This window comes from Calidris pugnax, unplaced genomic scaffold, assembly GCF_001431845.1.
Source record: "Calidris pugnax isolate Ruff unplaced genomic scaffold, ASM143184v1 scaffold7, whole genome shotgun sequence".
NCBI lineage: Eukaryota > Metazoa > Chordata > Aves > Charadriiformes > Scolopacidae > Calidris > Calidris pugnax.
The window spans coordinates 1,825,176-1,843,711 of record NW_015090762.1 but is presented as its reverse complement, the minus strand read 5'-3'; the positions used below and the strand labels follow the sequence as shown (position 1 = coordinate 1,843,711).

The window sequence follows — 18,536 nt, the reverse complement described above, 5'->3', positions numbered from 1 at the left end:
GGCCAGGAATGGCTTGAAGGTTTGCTTACCTAAGTATGACTTAGCAAATGTAGCCTGACTGACCACAAACAGGGGCCTGCAACCCCTGCAGAGCTACGATAAGTAACAAGACAGGAAGGCTGGCATGTAGGCAACAATCATGAGGCCAGCACAATGTTATCTTATCTCTGACAAATGGAGAACTCCAAGCGAGAGGTAGCATATGGTAATGAATTACTGGAAACTAATGAATATGTTAAGACTCCTTGTATGAATATGTATGTATGTATGCATATATGTTGTCAAACCGACTCCGTCTGCCACGCACATTTGGAGGAGCGATCCCCTGTGCATCCAGCGCTGCAATAAAGGATACCTGCTTAATAGTCATCCCGGCTATTGAGTCCTGATTTCGTCTTTCACGGCATCAGAGCAACCCAACTTTTATGCCAAGAGCATGTCGAGGGGCACATCTTTTCTGCCTGCCTGGCTGGCGGTTTGGATGCCAGTTAGGGGCCAGTGTTTCGCTGCAGAAGGTTTGGTGTTCGGCGGGTGGCGAGGGTTTGTCAGCAGGCTCCTTTGCAGGGCTCAGGAACAGGAGACGTTTCCTTCCCCAGACGTGGGACAGGGGTGGGAGGGTGGGATGTGCAGGTGTGTCGTTACTTCCCTTCCCCTTTGGGATGGGAATTCTTCCCGAGAGTGTGTTGTCTCCCCTGGGGTACTCCACATTTTTTAAATTAATGTTTTTAGGAAGGAATAATACACCTTTTGTACATTCGCACATTAGATTGTGTCAAGTAGTCCCACCCATGAAAACTGCTTTTGTGGGGCATGGCATTTTGGGAATGTGTAGTTTGGACCATGAAAAGGGTGCAGCCTCTCATACTAATTTTTGGTGATGTTAATTTTTCCTGTGTCTGATAACTGAGGCTGGAGAAAATAATTTGATTTTGCAGTATCTGTTGAGTAATCATAAGGTCATTGCCATACTTCTGTTTAATTTCAAATATCTCACTGACAAGGATGAGGATACTGGCGGAATACAGGCTTCTTAAATGTTGAGGTCAGAACAGCTGTAAATAAAGAGGTGCTGGCTATGGCTGTACTCACAGACTGCCAGGTAGAAGTGATGTCCAGAGAGGTCCATCATCAAGCACCAGAACCTTTTCCTCTGCATCGTGAGTATTGACAGTCAACATACTTTTCATCGTTTTTATAGAAGGAAACATTAATTCCTTAATAACATAAATGAAATATCTTAAACCGTGTTCAGTATTTGCTTTTCCAGCTCAGCTTTAAATGATTTTTGTGTGATTCTGCTGATGGTTTTGCGAAATCCCCTGTGCCCTGCCAGACTAAGGGGAGCTGAAACAGAAACACTGACAAGAGCTTTGTGAACCCAGTGAAACTGTGAATGACCCAGTTTGGGGTTATTTTTTGCATTTCAGGGTGCCAAGCCTTTAGCTCTTTCCTTGACGGTCGATACCTCTGTCCTCACGTTAGACTTCAGCGACAGCTGGCTGCAGGAAGAAGGGGCAGCTGCAGTTGCAGAGATGCTGAAAGAAAAGTGCTACATTTCATGTTTGTATTTTCTCATCTGCCGTTATCTAGTGGATGCATTGCTGCGGAGGAGGACATTGGGCCGACTTCTTTGTGGATTCAACCAGTCCTGCTGTTGTAGTGACTTTGTGTGTGAACAGGCTACCAGAACTGGGGTGGTGTTTGAATGGTGAGTGTTTAAAACCGTGCTGTTTTGACATGTTTCTCCACCCATTTTAATAGCATTTACTTTTGTGAAGTTAGGCTGCCACTAGCCAGAGTTAGCTCGGTCATGTTATTGCCGTGAAGCTGCTGGAAAGCCAGGAGAAAGAGTGAGTTTCTGCTTTAATTGTGGATTGGAAACATTCACCAGAAACGTAGACTATTCAGAGGATGTGGTTAATAATGGTTAAGGGTTTGTAAGCTGAATTTGCATGAGTAGCATCTAAGAAAACAGGGCATCGGAGTGGAAGAGGAGCCCATCTCAAGTGAACCTGCAAGGCTCTGTTCTAGCAGCAGCACACGCCTGATCTTCCCTGGGACATTTCATGTGTCTGACACCTCTGTGGCATTAGGCTGCAGGTACTGCGGGTACAGAGAGCAGATGCAGAGCAGCTGCCTGAATTTCAGTCTCAGTCAGGCAGTGTTGTGTCTAGAGATCATGGGTTTAGTCCCTGATTTTCCAGGGACGCTCCCACCTTTCATAATTTGAGTAGCAGATCCTGGTTATACGTGGACAGGGTGTCTGGGCTGTGGGTTACACGCGGCAGGGTCCTGCACTCTGGCAGAGTCAGGGGGCAGTGAAGGCAGTTTGGTGGGATACAGCTGGTTGTGCAGCATGTACCCCAAAGGACTAACAACCCCTGCCAAACCTGAGGGTGCTACGTGCCGAGACAGCCCAGGGGTTCCTGTCCTCTGCTTCTGTGTGACGAGCGCCAAGTAGAGACCCAGGAGAGGTCTGCCTGGAGCCCCTCTCACAGCTCTGGGGCACATTTTCCAGCACTTGCATTAACCTCCCATTTCAGTGTCTGAATCCGCAGGTCCCTGCCAGGAAACAACCAGAATTTTGCTGTAAGTCGGGCTCGTTGCTGCACTGCAGGATGTATTTTATCCAGAAAGAACAGGGTCAGATTAGACAGCTGAGAACACAACTCCTATAACGAAGGGAACCCATAGGCTTTGTCAGGAAGTCATCATGGATGAAGGGGACAGGTTCAGTGCTGTGAAACCCCTGTTAACATGGGATTTCCTTATTTTTGTTCTCTAGTGGTTTGGATTCAGTATCAGAGGTTTAGGGTTCTGTTACTTCTGTGCTAGGAAAATCCATTCTGGATGTAGGTGGGCAGATGTGGGGAGTGAGGAATTGTGGAGACGCGCTGCTGAGCGAGAGCTCGGCAGGTGTTCTTGGAGTGATGGGAAGGAAGCCTTGAGAACAGTAAAACAATGTCCTTATATGATAATGTGAAATAGGTAGTAAGCTAGCAAATAGATAACAATAACAAAACAAATAATAATGACTAATTAGCCTAGGCACACGAACACTTATTTGTAGCCATTTGTATTGCTCGTAACGGCGTGTGGACAGGCCCCCACAACCTATTTGTGTAGAGAGCACAGCACATGATCAACAGAGAGAAACTATATATGCTGTAAAAATAAAACATTAAACATCTTCACTTCACCACCTGGCGGAGTCCATGCCCTTTGTTCCTACAGGCAGGGAAGTGAATGCTTTCCTATTTGGGTCTCAGTGTCTTCGCATCCATTCCAGTGTTACATTTAGCTTTGCTGTCTCTCCCTGCCTGCGCGTGCGTTTTCCAGCCATGATGAGGAACCAAGAAACCCTGTATGACTTAGTAGTCATACATACTAGTGTAGGTTTTGCCTGGAGTGGGAAACACAGTTGTACATGGAGCACTTTTGTCTCATGTCCTATATTCATGTGGCAAAATGTGAATGAGCCTATCTTGGGGACAGGTTGCGAATTCAAAAATTAAGTTCTGTTCCTACTAAAATGCCATATTCGAGTTCATCATTCTTATTTTCCAAGTCTGGCAGTACTTCTGCCATTGTGGTGTAGAGGTGAGGTGCTGGTACAATAAGATTTAATGATCTGATAATGTTTTTTCTTTCCCCAGCTGTTGATTTATCCGATAACAAGTTAGGTGTTGAAGGACCTAGGACCTTTTCTGCAGTGCTTCTAGAAAATACTACAATTGTGTCTCTCCGGCTTTCAGGAGATGAATTTGATGATCACACAGCAAAATATTTAGCAGATGCCATGACAGCAAACAGCAAAGTGGGAATTCTGGATCTGAGTTACAACATGTTTGGTGACAAAGCAGGTAAAATGCTGTCTCTGCTTCTTGCACAGTGAGGGGTGCTGCAGCAATTAGCAATGCAGCTTAATGAGTTGCTTGTCTGCCTCAGACCTTAGGAGAGCAGGGTTAGTTAATATTTTCAGTTTCCCAAAAAGTATTTTTGGCTCTTTGTAGGCAAAACCGGTGTCATCATTTGTTCATTCAGCTTCATTCATCATTCATTTGGCTTCGTTCTCTGTCTTCTAGCATTGCAGGCTTTGTGTCTTCTGTTTCTTTTCCTTGTTCTTCCTACTTCCCAAGTTCTGATGATCCTCCTTTCACTGAACTATCATTTCCTTTTTTTTCTTGATTATTATTTCAGCTTTCACAGGTGTGTAAAATGCTTAACAAGAGCAGAAAAACCCCAGCAGAATGGAGTTTGCCAGCAGTTCAGTCTAGCTCCCTGTCACCGAGAGGTGATTGCAGGTACCAAGGGGAGAATGTGATAATAGAATGAGCAGGGGGTTCTGCTTCCACTTTACTTTGCCACCCTTGACAACTTGTGGTTTGGAGACTTCCTTTGCTCATGACTTTGGCTCTGTCATTTCCATGTCCTTGTTGGTCTTGACCTTATTAATGTGCATTTTTTTTCTTTGATTCTTGATTTTTAAGGATGCTGCTATTTAATTGTTACATCCTTGCTTTCGCACTGCTCCTGTGATGCCGTGTGATGTGATGAAACCTGTTTATTGCTCTCTGGGCCTTAGTCCATACTGGTTTCCCCAGGCACACTTATGCTGGGCTGAACTCCCCTGTCCTTTCCTCCTGACTGTCCACATCTGCAGAACACTCTTCATGGTGTAATTGCTAATCCCTGATTTTTCAGCCTTTATGCTCATCTCCTTTTTGCACCTTATTGGCACATACGTCATCTTCCCCATCTATGGCTGGCTTGACCAACCCCAGACATGGGTTCTGCTACTATCTCCAGGCTGAAGATTCACAAATCTCCTCCCTCCTCCTGGTCTAACCCTACAACTGTGCTCCAAATCCCTCTACTTCCAACGCTGTTGGTGACGGGTACACACTCAAAAAGGGAGATACCAACTTTTTCCTCTCCCATGCCGCATCCCATGCTGTCTGTCAGATCCACAGTCTCCCCTGGTCATGTCTTTCATGAAAAATCCACTATCTTCTCTCCGTCTGCTGCCTTACAACCCTTAATCATCACACATCACATCTCATCTGCTATAGCCTCCTTCATGTCTTCCATGGGCTTCTCTGGCTCCCAGGAGAGGCAACAAGCATAATCATCTTTTTTGGCCACTGGGAACACACCAGCCATTCGCTTGGTTCCTTCCCAGATCTGTTCTGCTTTTTGTCTTGTTTTTACTTTTGAAGGCTGCAGTGGCTGCTTCTCTCCCCACCCCTGTCCTGCTCACCTCCTGATGCCTTTGCAGTCAGACAGCTCTCCCAGTCTTCTGCTCTTCAAGCATGGCAATGGCTTCCTTTTCTCCTATGCTGGTTGACAACCTCATTTCTCCTCTGCCCTGTTGGAAACTTGTAAAACACTCGGTGAGGAGACCTATTCAGATTTTCTGATGGTGCAGGAGCTCTGGGAAGGACTGAAGAGAGTGGACCTGGCTTCTGTGCCAGCAGCACAGCCCAGCAGGCTCCAGTTGGCTGGAGGCCGGCGCTGGGGAGGGGTGAGGGACTGCGAGAAGGTACCTGATTGCCTAGTGTCAGCTTCCAGACTCCCATCAGGCTGGAATGAGCCTGTGTGACTGGATCTCCACGCATGAGCAGCAGACTCTGGCTTTGTGATACAGTGATTGGGTTTTCTCTTCCTCTTTGCTGTGTTTGCAACCTGTGGTCAGAGAACACAGATGCTTTTACTGTACACAGCTGCTGGTAAATGCCGTATCAAAGAAAATAATATGTTGTAACCTGCCTAGAGGTAATGCAGAGGTAATAGAGTTGCTAACTCGAGCTTCCTTTTAACTTTTAAACTTAATCCTTTTAACTCTTAAACTGTTTGGCTTCCTGTATTTTTTTCTTAGGTGAAATTCTTGGAATGGCAGTAGCAGAAGATATTGGATTCAAGGAACTTAAAATCAGCTGGAACCATTTCCATAGCCAAGGGGAAGCTGCCTTGGCCAAAGGCATGGGGGTAGGAAATGTTTTCACACCTGTTTTTAAATTCTGAGAACTCATGTGAAGCTTTATCTGTTTAAACGAGCATGAGTGCCATGATGTACTGTTTGCCTTGTGCCCTTGCTTGTCCAGCTGGGATCATATAGATCTTGGAACTAAGACAGTAAAATCATCCATTGTCTATTGAGGTATTCCATATGTCTTTATTTCTCTATTTCTAGTTCTTTCCATTTTTGGAGTCAAAATTACTATAATGAATGTTCTGAATTGTTTCATTTCCCTTCTGATTCATAAATCAATACAGAAATTGTTTTGTATTCCATATACAGTTATAACTGTACTAAAAGAAAATAGTTTCTCATTGAAACAAGAAACACTTCTTCCAGGCTGTTTAGGCCTCATAGGCTGAAGGGAGCTACTAAAGTAATTTAATTTCACCACTTGTACAATGCAAATTGCACGTACTGTCCTAGCGTTAGTGCAGCAAGTCCCAGCTGCACTTTGGAGAGTAGCAAGGACAGCAGTCCGTAGAAAGGGTATTTCTCCAAGGTTGTATCAACTGACAGGGAGATTTTCAGTTGTGTGTTTATGTCATGTCTCAGGCAAACATATTCCTCAAATGCTGGGTGTTTCCTACAGCGGCTTTGGCGACGGTGGAGCAGCTGCCTTGGGGGAGGCTCCTAAGGCCAACAATGTGCTGGAAGAGCGCAGTGTCAGGTGAGTCGCGCTCGGGTCTCGCTGCACGTTTCTCCCGTTTTGCAGCAGTGGGCAAAGTCCACGGCAGCCATTCAGGTCTCCTGCCTGCAGAGAGCAGTGAATCCCAAATCCCAGTTCTTCCCCTTAAACTTGGGGTCACTGCCGAGGGGCTGTGGGATGTGTTAGCAGACATGGGGGAAATGCATTTGGGGAATGGCACAAGGCCCGTTAGGGGATGTGTAGGGGAGGAACCAGGGCGAGGGAAGGGATCCAGGTCCTTTGGGGTAGTAACAAGTAACAAGTAGTGGGAAAAGAGAGGGATGAGGTGTGAAGGTTGATTGTTTCAGGCTGTGGTGATCTGCATGGCCAGCTGTGTGCGTGTTGCACACATTGTGCCTGTGCCTATTGTCAGCCTCACTTACTGGGACATGGAGCTGTGTCAGCCTCACCTCTGTCTGCCTGTGGGATTTGGCAACTCCTCACTGCTTCTAGCCTCCCAAATACAATTGTTTAGTTATAATCATGGAATCGTTATTGTTGGAAGGGTCCATTAAGATCACCCAGTCCAACCATCAAACTGACCCTGCCCAAACCACCACCCATGTCCCTCAGCACCACGTCTGCCCAGCTTTTAAATCCCTCCAGGGATGGTGACTCCACCCCTTCCCTGGGCAGCCTGTTCCTAGGTTTGACAACCCTTTCTGTGAAGATATCCATTCTAAATCCACCCTGGTGCAACTTGAGGCCCTTTCCCCTTGTTCCTTGGGAGAAGAGGCTGACCGCTCTTTGTAACACCGTCCTCTAAGGGAGTTGGTAGAGGTAGCTGCCCTAAATTCCCTCTGGACATAACATGCTTTCTTGAAGCAGGAGGCTGCGTATCCTTTGCCTGAGCAGTGCGGCTGTGGAGCGCCTGCAGCGCAGTGTCTGAAGCAGGCCTTTTATCTGCTTTTAGAAACAACCGTGTTTCAGTGGAAGGAGCTCTGCACATTGGAGCTGGCCTGAAAGAAAACAAGGCTCTGAAAAGACTGAACGTGAGTAACTTTCCTAGGAAGGTATTGGAGCCTCTTATGCATATTTAAATATTGCTGATGCATGTATGTCCTCGATTGGAACCCCTTAGAACAAATCCACCGCAAAATCAGGGAGCTGCTTGGCCCAGCTCTTCCCATGTCCCCCTGGTTGCAGCGTGCTCTCGTTAAGACAGAGGACTTGGTGAACAGAGATCTCTGTGAGCCTGCCGCTGGGTGAGCTGCGGCCTGTCCTGCGGTGTCTCGCAGCACGGGGGTAGCACCCTGTTTCTGCAGCAGCGGTGTCCAGCCCAGCACGGTGGGTGGCACTGGGGTGGCTGCTGGGGGGCCCAGGATCCATTTTACTGGCACTTGGAGTAAATCCCGCTGGTGTCTCACCCACTGGGCACCACTGCTACTGTCAAGGATCACACCAAAAATCCCACGTCACACATCCTCCTGCTCGTTCTTTTCTGACTGCAGGTGACCAGGAATCCCATGCAGAGCAAAGGCTGCTGTGGGGTCCTCAAAGCTCTACAGGCAAATTCTGGTCCTGGTGTAGAGGTCCTGGACCTGCCAGTAAGTGTTACCCTGGAAAGAAAAGGGAAAGAGGTTGTAAAGAGGTGCGAGTTGGTCTCATCTCCGAAGGAACAGGCAATAGCACAAGATGAAACAGCCTCAAGTTGCACTCACACACCATGTACCGAAGATGTTGGGTTAGAATGTCTTTTTCTTCAAAACCTAGAGTTTTTGCAAGAAGAGCAACAAGCTTTGAGATTTTGATCCTTGAGTGTCATAAATTGGGAATGTTACATTTAGAAATCATTACATGAGATTCTATAAAACAAGCATCAATTTGGAACTGCGTGTTGTTTTAATCATAGAATCATAGACTCACAGAAGGGTTTGGGTTGGAAGAGACCTTAAAGACCATCCAGTGCCACCCCCTGCCCTGGGCCGCCACACCAGGTTGCTCCACACTTGCCACCACACCAGGTTCCTCCAAGCCCCCTCCAACCTGGCCTTGAACCCCTCCAGGGATGGGGCAGCCACAGCTTCTCTGGGCAACCTGGGCCAGGCTCTCACCACCCTCACACCAAACAAGTTCTTCCCCACATCTCAGCTCCATCTCCCCTCATTCAGTGTCAAACCCTTCCCCCTCGTCCTAGGGCTCCACTCCCTGATCGAGTCCCTCCCCAGGGAGCCCCTTTAGGGACTGGAAGGGGCTCTAAGGTCTCCCCAGAGCCTTCTCTTCTCCAGGCTGAAGCCCCCAACTCTCTCAGCTTGTCCTCCCAGCAGAGGGGCTCCAGCCCTCCCAGCATCTCCGTGGCCTCCTCTAACCGTGCTCCAACAGCTCCATGTCCTTCTGCTGTTGGTGGCCCCAGAGCTGGAGGCAGCACTGGGGTGGGTGGTCTCCCCAGAGCGGAGCAGAGGGGCAGAATCCTCCCCTCACCGTGCTGGCCACGCTGCTGGGGATGCAGCCCAGGGTGCAGGGAGTTTCGGGGCTCCAGCACATGTGTCTGGTTCATGCTGAGCTTCTCACCCACCTGTGTGGAGTTGTGCTCCCACACGCAGAGGTGCCTTAGCTCATGTCTCCACAAAGATTGGGTCCCACAGTGCTCGGTGCTGCCCTAAAGTGTTTCAGTCTGGCCAGGGAAGGCTGGGCAGGTGGGACCATGAGGAACCAGCAATCCTGGCTTCGAAGGAGAAGCAGCTCACTGCAGCCCATTCCCCACAGCGTCTGATGGACGGTGTGTAACCGCCGAGACAAAGTTATCAGTGCCCTGAGGAAGCGTTTCCAGGCTCTTGGCTAAATCTCGCTCCAGACAGTTCAAGTCCATTTCTTCTTGCCTTGTCCCCTGCACACATGGTGAAGGCTTAGCTTCCTTTTTTGGTTGTGTGATTGGAGAGTGGCCTGTCTGCTGTTGGAAAGAAGGCGCTGCTGCTGAGATGGGACCGTGTCCTTCACACATAGGCTTATTAAAACATGTCTGCACTGCCTGGTGAAGCAGTGGAGAGCCGGACGCAGCCTGGTTGCTGGGGCTGCTGAGAGGCAAAATGCTTCTGAAGGATGAGCACAGAGGCTTCTGTGATGCTTTGGATACCCCTGTGCTGCTGGCCTGGCCACCAGCATGTCAAGGAGGGATGAGGGGACAATAGGACCCGTGATTTGTGTCATCTTTTAACGCCTCACCCTTCTCCAGCTGGTGGAAGGAGCAGGTGCAGCATTGCTGGCCTCTGGGGGACGAAGTACGGTGCTTACCTCATCCTTGGGCTGCCTGTGCCGGGGGAGGGAGGATGGCAGGGATAATGAGGGAGGATGGCAGGGATAACGAGGGGATTACTTACAGCCAGCCTGAACTGAGCCCTGCAGCTCCTCTCTGCAGCTTTCAGAGCCGGGGGTTGGGGAGGGATAATTTAGAAACAAGGAGGCTGGGCAGAGATTTAATTAGGACATTGAGCTGCTCTCTCTGGGTGCCAGCCCCCACCCTCTCCTGTCGCTCCCCTTCTCCTCCTCCGGGCACAGACAGGGCTCACCTCTGCGGCTGCGTCAGTCCCGGCCTGTTCCAGCACAGCGGCTGCCATCTCCGGCTCTGGAGCTGCCCTGGGATGCCCCTGCGACTCCCGTCCCCAGGGCGGTCCCTGCAGGAGCTCTCCCAGCGCTGGGGCACCCAGCCTGGTTCCTGAGACCTCTGAGATCACCCTCAGCTCAGCCCCCCGTGCTCGCGGTACTCCCCCTCCCCAGGCTGAGCTTTGGGGCTGGGGGGACACAGCCCCGTTCAGTGTCTCTGCCAATGAAACCATATGGGCAGCATCCCCAGCATCCATCTGCTCCCTAGTATAAATCCCATGTTATTCCCCCTCGGAATTTCTGTTTCTTCCTTGTACCTGCTTTGTGGGAAACTCTCCACAAACCAGTGGTAGCTCCTCTCCCAGTTCCTCCCAGTCTGGCAGCCTCACTGCTGGGACCCTGCCGTCCCCTGGCCCGCTCCCAGGCTGTGGGTGGGGGATTGTTGCCCGCGATGGCATCAGCCCTCTCAGCCCCGTGGGAGCACGTGTGCCGGAGCCACTCGTGTCCCGTGGCCCCTAGAGCCCTCCCAGGCTCTGGCCGTCACACCGCTGACCTACATACTGCGCCGATGCATTTTAATTAGATTGATTTCCTCGCGCTCCAGCTGGGCTGATCAGACCATTTCCATGAGTCCTAGAAAATACGATTTATTTATATTAAAAAAAAAATAAAAATAATAATTTGAGGAAAGATACTCCCACAGCAAAGGGGTGCAATAGCAGCCACAGAGAAGCTGCAAGCTGGGAAGTGGGGGGGGCTCTGTGAGCTGCACACGGGGGTGGGATTTGCTTTTAAACCCCCCTGGTTGGCGTTGGGGGGACAGATGGGGAGCTGCTGGCTTTTCCCTGCAGTGACAGGCTACCGTCCTAAGGTGCCACTGACAGTGCTCGGCTTGGATTTTATTTTTTTTTTCCTGCGAATACAATTTTCCGGAAGAGCCTGTTGTGGGAGGGCTCTCTCGGGGGTGACGGTTGCTGCCAGACCCTCCTTTTATTGTGTGCTGTAACGGGCAGACGATTTAAAATCCATTAACAGCCATTCTGCGCCTGCGCAGGGCGTGTTACTGCAACAGGATGGCGTATGGCACAGATGAACCGACCAATTTTGTAATCCTATTTAGAAAAAAAACCCCACAAATGTGCTTGAGAGGGCATGCTGGCCTCCCAGGCTGCCATTAATTACTTTCCAATCCTTTAATACCCTGCCAGCCGCGTCCCCGTCGCTCCCTGCCTCTCCCTGCCCGGTGCTGGGGGTACCCCCATCCATCCTTGCTTTCTATGCCGCGGCCCAGCAGTAACTTCTCTGCATTTTTTTACAAATGAATGTCTTTAAATAGATTATATATCAATGGTTACAGGGCTTACTCGACAACTCTTAGGTCTTTGCCAGTTTAAAAAGCCACCCGCGAGCCCCCGCTGGGTGAGCCCGGCCCCGGTGAGTGCTGAGCGTGTTTTGTAATGTGGCTTCTATGGGCTTTCCTCCAGGAGAGATCAGAAGAGCCTGTGAACCTCAGCCTGGCCTACTCTGGACTTTTACGGCTCTTCCCCAGCCCTGCACAGGGCTCTCTTGCTCCCAATACATCGCTTTGGTTCTTTCTACTCACCTTTTTCCTGCCGACAGTGAATTTAACGCAGAGTTTAAATACAAGCTGACAATTGATAAGGAGAGTCAAGCCCGGCTGCCCCCCCCCACACCTGCTGGATAGTATTTTAGTAAAGAAATGCCTTTGTTATCACGGGAAGGGATAGCAGCAGCAAGGATGGGGCTTATCTCAAGTGACTCACACTATAATTGCCATCATTTGCTCTGGGTCACAGGTTCTCCCCTCTGTTCAGCTTCTAACCCTTGGCAGCAGCTGTTACGGGCCTGGAGCATCTCTCTCAGGAGGAGAGGCTGAGGGACTTGGGTCTTTTTAGTCTGGAGAAAAGAAGACTGAGGGGGAATCTCATCAACGCTTATAAATACTTGAGGGTGTCAGGAGGATGGGGCTGGTCTTTTTTCAGTGGTGCCCAGGGACAGGACAAGAGGAAATGAGCACAAACTTGAATATAAGAGGTTCCACCTAAACAATGAGGAGGAACTTCTTTCCTGTGAGGGTGGCAGAGCCCTGGCAGAGGCTGCCCAGGGAGGTGGTGGAGCCTCCTTCTCTGGAGACATTCAAACCCTGCCTGGACACATTCCTGTGCAACCTGCTCTGGGTGGACCTGCTTTGGCAGGGGGTTGGGGGAGATGATCTCCAGAGGTCCCTTCCAACCCCATGTGATTCTGTGACCCCATCGCAGTGCTGCTCACTGTCCCTCTCCCTTTCCTGAGGGTTTGGGGGGGCTTCCCTGAGCATTGGGGAAGGGGGGGGAGCATCTTCCCCACGTGGGCTCTTGTGGGGGGACACACACAGCACAGACGACCAGAGCCATGACAGAACCAGTATTTATGCGGGTGACCGAGTCAGCCTGTTGCTCACAAGCCACTACACAGAGGTGCCAAGCAGGGCCACAGCACAGCAGGGATGTGCTGCTCCGGCGGCAGCAGCAGCGGAGCGCGGGGGCACAGAGCAGCGCTGGCAGACAGCGGGGTCACCAGGGGCCGGCACAACCTGCAGAGACCCTGTGGCTCCTCTGGGACCCCCAGGGACTGGCCAGCCAGGAGCTCTGGGACTAGTTTGCCTGCGGTCCCCAGCTCCTGGCAGGATGCAGATGATGCTGCAGGGAGCAGGGTGGCCACGCTGCAAGGCCTGGCAGTTGGGCAACCTCGTGCTCGATGGTTCTTCCACGTATTTCTTCCAAAACGCACTAAACCCCCTCCTTCCCTTCCACTTTAGGCTGCCCATGGGCAAACCAGCCAGGAGTGGCCACATCAGGGCCCCCCCAGGACACCACAGCAGCCAGGGTGAGTCCCAGAGCGCGGGGATGCTCATCAGGGAGGGGGCAACAGTGAAAAGCACCCACGGCGCCCATCCCGAGCCACTGAGAGCCCAGGAGGGGCACCAGGGGGGCTGAGCCCCCCATGGCGGGGTGGGGGCAGCGTGGTCTGTGCTGTGGGGTGCAGGGGAAGCGGGGGGCTAGCTCTGGGTAGCCCAGCCCCAGGGATGCTGTTGGGGACCTCCAAGGAGAAGACAACAAATCTGGGGTCCTGAGCACTCACACTCAGCATGGGGCTGGGGCAGAACCATAGCAGGACCTTCCAGCTGTGCAGGTGGGCTTCTGCCATGCCAGCCCACACCGGCTTCCTCTGCTCCCTGCCCAGCCACTCACTCTGGCCACATCCTTCCTCCACCCCATGTCCCCAGCTGCTCCTCAGCCCCACCTCAGTCCCAGCCTTTTAGGAGTGTGGCGCTGGGGACAGGGACGGCAGCGATGCTGATGGGGAAATGCATTTGTCCCCTGCCTCCTTCTGCAGGTGGGCTGCAGCCAGGACGAGACCCAGGAAGGGCAGCACAATCCTGGTCCCTAGGGGCCCAGGAGGGACCAGTCCCAGTCCCCAGGGACCCTCTGCACCCCTCTGCGCCCCCAGCAGAAAGCAGCTGTGCCGCAGAGCCCCCAGGTGTGCTCAGGGGGAGGCAGCGAGGATGTGGCTCCTCCTGAGCAGGGCAGGCCCTGGGCTGAGACCCAGTTCCTGAGTGCTGGTGATAGGGAGGGAGGGAGCCAGTGCCTTCCCCCCCTGCCCCCCGCCCTCCCCCCGGCTCTGGGGGAGCTGGTGGGGATGGGCGAGCATCCTCGGCATCTCCAGATACAGCCACAAACCCAGGGCAGCCCCGGTGGCTCCGCTGCCAAAGGGACTGGGAGGAGGAGAGGGGGGTCTCTGGTCTTGCCGTGGGGAGGGGGTCAGATGCTGCCACAGCCAGGTGCCCCCATCCCCCGGGATGTCATCTCTTGCCATCTTCGGTGTCGGTGTCCGGCAGCCCGGCGGTGGGCTGGGAGCTGGGCTGGACGGCCTGCACCCTCTCCTCCAGGCTGCCGCTGGGAAACACCACGTAGCGGGCACTGACCCGCTGGGGCCGGGGCTCCCGCAGGTTCTCCTTGCTGTGCCAGATGCCGTAGCCGAAGTACACGAGCAGACCTGCAGCGGGGACAGCGAGAGCGGCCGTTGGAGGCTGACAGGGATGTGGTGGCATCCCGGCAGAGCAGCACGAGCCACTGCACCAGGGGAAGGGGCTTAAACGAGCTGCTTGTGGGTGGAAAAGGATCCTGCAGTGTGTTAAGAGCAAACAGTTCCTGGGGAGGGGGAACCCCACTCTGGGAAGGTCTCTTCAAGCCCCACGGAGCTGCCTCGGGAGCAGGGGGTGGTTCTGTTCCAGGGCTTGAAGGAGGATGCAAACCTCAACAGAAACAAACCATAATACTCTGGGAATCAGAGCAGGTCAGGGAGACACTGGGAGACCTCGGCTTGTTTCTCCAAAGGGGAATGGGAGGTGGAAAGGGGCACGATGTCCTTTATAAACCCAGCACTGGGGGAAAATAGCTGCCGGAGCTGCCAGCCGGTACAGAAACAGGTCCAACTCCCCTCTCCCCCGAAGCAGCCATCGCCTTCCCACGGCACACGTCAGCACTCACCCAAGAGCAGCCAGACGGCGAAGCGGAGCCACGTCATGTAGCTGAGCTTCAGCATCAGGTAGATATTGAGGACGATACTCAGCGCCGGGGAGAGCGGTACCAGGGGAATCTGCAGGAGAAACAGAGCCAGAGGGTTGTGAGACCACCCTTAAAACCACAGAGACAAAAGCCAGCGCTGGTAAACCTGGGGAACAAAGTGATTTTAACCCTGGGCTTTCTGAAAAGGACATTTTTTTGAGGGGGGGGGAGGAGGGCAGCCAAAAGGAACAATGGCCAGGAGCTGCTCTCCAGGCTGCTCACTGGGCTGGAGGCGGGGGCACAGGCTCCGGGAACAGCCCAGAGGCACCATCACAAGGACCAAACAAGCCCTCGGTGCAACCCAGAGCCAATGTGGTCCTCACTGGAGAAGCCAGGGGGCAGGGGACAGGGCAGGGAGGTGGTGCTGGCACTGGTGTTACCATCCATGCCGCTGCACCACACTGGGGCCCAGACGGGCTAGAAACTGGAGAGGAGGGGGCATGAGAGGCACAAAAGTGATTTGGAGGCTGAATAAAAGAGCTCCACTGTGTTACTCGAGGGCAGACCAAAGGCAGGAGGTGGGACGGGCAGGAGGGGAGCAGGGGGCTGTGGGGATGTGGAGGAGGCAGCAGAGGGTGGGCAGGAGCAATCCTGCAGGATGGACATCGAGCTGCTGGGGATGTCCCCTCCCTGGCACCGGTGACTGTGCAGAGAGAGTGACACCAGCACCTCCCCGCTCCCAGTGCTTGATGACACCCTCTCCCTCCTCCTCCCACCGCAGCTGCAGTGCTGTCACCACACCAGGGTGACAGGGCCTCCCATGGGTCCACCAGAGCTGCCCCCACCCCACCGAGCTCAGCAGAGGGATGAATCCTGCCTGGGCCCCCATGTACCTGGAAGGTCTGGGTGTTGCGCTGCTGCTCGTGTGCCCAGATGAGGAGGAGGCTGAGCAGGAAGCCCAGGCTGAAGAGGACCAGCAGCAGGGAGTAGCTCCAGGTGGGCAGGTGAAGGTGGGTGTTGCCAAACACCAAGATGGAGCAGAGGCAAATGGCAGACACCATCAGGGTCACCACAGCTACTGTGACCACCTCGCCTGGGTAGAAGTCGCTGAGGAACTCCAGGTAGGGCTCGAAAGCTGCTTTCAGCTGCCCCGGCTCCCGCTGCTCTTTGCTCTTGTCCCTGTCCACCAGCTGGAGCTTGTCAGAGAAGGACTCGTACTCCTTCAGCTCGCCAGTGGATGGACCCTCGCGGGGCTCAGGGCTGGGCCGGCCACCAGCCACTGGTGGAGGGGCATCCACCTTCTGCTGCTGGAAGCGCAGGACAATGATGCTCGCAGCCACAAAAGTGTAGGCCAGCAGTGTGCCGATGGACAGGAACTGCACCAGGGCCTCCAAGTCAAAGACGAGGGCCAACAGGGCCATGAGCAGCCCGAAGACGACGATGCCGACAACGGGCACCTGCGTGCGGGGATGTACTTGGGAGAAGACCTGGAAGAAGAGTCCGTCCTCGGCCATGGCATAGACGATGCGTGGCAGGGAGAAGAGGTTGCTCAGCAGGACCGTGTTCATTGCTGAGGAATGGGCAGAAGAAGGAAGACCACGTCAGACCCACACTGCCCCGATTCCCAGCCCCCATCGCGAGCGGGGCGGGCAGCTCCCACCGCTGCTGCCTGTACTCACCACAGATGGAGCCAGCGGCCACCAGGAACCCTGCCCAGGCATAGCCCCTCCTGTAAAACGCATCTGCCAGTGCAGAGTCGGGGTCCAGCGTGTGCCAGGGCACCATCAGCGTCAGCACCACCGACACCAAGATGTAGGCCCCGGTGGCCAGCCCCAAAGAGAAAGCGATAGCCCTGGGGACAGCCCGCTGCGGGTTCCTGGCCTCTTCACTGGAGGCTGCGATGACATCGAAGCCCACGAAGGCATAGAAGCAGGTGGCCGTGCCGGCCATGATGCCTGACAGCCCATATGGGGCGAAGCCACCCTCCTGGGCACTCCAGTTCTTGGGCTGCGCAAGGACGAAGCCCATGATGAGAATGAAGAGTATGACACCCATGCTGATGGCTGAGAAGACATGGTTGAGCCATGAGGACACTTTTGCCCCGAAAGAGATGAAGGCAGTGGCTACCAGCAGGATGGCGGCTGCTAGAAAGTCGGGGTAACGGGCCAGGAATGGCACCTGCCAGGCACCCACATGGGTCTCAGTGAAGTTCTTTATCTTGTGGTTGAAGATGGAGTCCAGGTAGCCACTCCAGGCCCTGGCCACTGCGGCTCCCCCGATCATGTACTCCAGCAGCACGTTCCAGCCGATGAGGAAGGCCCAGATCTCACCCACAGACACGTAGGTGAACATGTAGGCAGAGCCTGTCTTGGGTACCCGGGCTCCAAACTCAGCATAGCAGAGAGCAGCCAGGAGTGAGGCAAAGCCAGCAATGATGAAGGAGACAATGACAGCAGGGCCAGCGATCTCCTTGGCCACAGTGCCTGTGAGGACATACAGCCCAGAGCCCACCATGCCCCCAATGCCCAGCAGCGTCAAGTCGATGGTCGAAAGGCACCTGTTGAAGGATGTCTCCATCATGTCATCCTCCAAGGTCTTCACACGGTTGAGCTTCTGGCAGAAGCGGGCCAGGTCGGTGGAGCGAGGCAGCCATCTCGCCATCCTGGAGGCAGCAGGCCCTGCCCTCTGGCAGGGTGAGGTGTCCACAGCAGCAAGCCCCTGCCCGGAGACCTAGCAGAGGAGCAGGAAGGTGTGAACATCCCCTCTGGCAGGGTGGTGGGAACAGGGTGCAAAAGCAACCAGGGCACATTCAAGGTGTCCCTCACGTCTCAGCCAGTGTGGGACTCACCACTGGAGTGTGTCTTCCTCCAGAGTGGTGGCACAGGACAGCCAGCTACCCCACACAGAGATCCATGCTTGCGTACCAGGTGGGAGGGAAACCACAGCACCCCCAGGGCAGCAACACCCAGGCTTTTCTTTTTAGGACAGAGCCCAAACCAGGCTGCTCTGGCCCTGCTGAAGGTTTCTTTCCTGCTTTCCCTCCACCTTATTCAACGTTTACCTGACCAGGTAAATGGCTTACCCTCCCGGGTGGGACAGGAACCCACCGAGGGGACACGCGGTGTCTCCTTGTTCCCAGCACCTCACTGCTTTCCCAGGGAAAGCCCAGGTGTGGGGCAGAGGTGTGCAGCAGGAAGTCCAGAGCAGCTCCATCGAGGACGTGGCCGTCCCCAGCCAGACCAGGAAACACGTCCAGCGCCTGGTGACCGAGCCCCAGCTGGCAGCTGCCACCAGGAGAGCGGGACGATGCAGCTCTGGGGACCTTCAGGTGCCGCTTCACGGCTTCTCCGTGGGGTGGTCTGTCATTTTGGAGATGCTCTCCCCTTTCAGCCACCCTCCTTCCCCTGCCAGGATACGCCCCCCCGCATCCCCAACCACCCCGCTCAGAGGGGCTGGTGCCACCTGATGCAGCCTGGCCCCTGGTCCCTCCGCCTCGCAGGTCAGAAGGTCCCGGCGAGGCCCCTGCGAGCTGACAGCATTGCGCTGGCCCTGGGGACACCAGTCCTGCTGGCACCGCCTGTGCCGGCCGGGCCCCCCCAGCACCCGCGTCCCCGTGGGCGGCGGGGCCGGCGGTCCGGGGGTGCCCACCCCCGCGCACCCGGCGGCTGCAGCCGGGCAGGACGCCGAGCCCGACGCCCGCCGGGCAATGCGCATCCCTCCG

General features: G+C 54.0%; 2 protein-coding genes across 2 annotated transcripts; one reads left to right on the top strand and one right to left on the bottom strand.

Moving 5' to 3' along the window:
- The first annotated feature begins 1,075 nt into the window (after positions 1 to 1,075).
- Positions 1,076 to 13,697, top strand: LRRC74B (leucine rich repeat containing 74B). Its single transcript, XM_014936888.1, is given in 9 exon segments — positions 1,076 to 1,099; positions 1,428 to 1,560; positions 3,657 to 3,863; positions 5,879 to 5,988; positions 6,575 to 6,590; positions 6,593 to 6,689; positions 7,621 to 7,699; positions 8,159 to 8,329; positions 13,644 to 13,697. Coding segments are annotated over 9 exon segments (891 nt in total).
- Positions 12,456 to 17,768, bottom strand: SLC7A4 (solute carrier family 7 member 4). Its single transcript, XM_014941007.1, has 5 exons — positions 17,664 to 17,768; positions 16,495 to 17,545; positions 15,709 to 16,385; positions 14,798 to 14,906; positions 12,456 to 14,303 (listed from the first exon to the last, which is right to left on the bottom strand). Exons 2-5 carry the CDS (start codon positions 17,474 to 17,476, stop codon positions 14,110 to 14,112), a joined length of 1,962 nt encoding a protein of 653 aa, XP_014796493.1. The 5' UTR covers positions 17,477 to 17,545; positions 17,664 to 17,768; the 3' UTR covers positions 12,456 to 14,109.
- Positions 17,769 to 18,536: the final 768 nt, after the last annotated feature.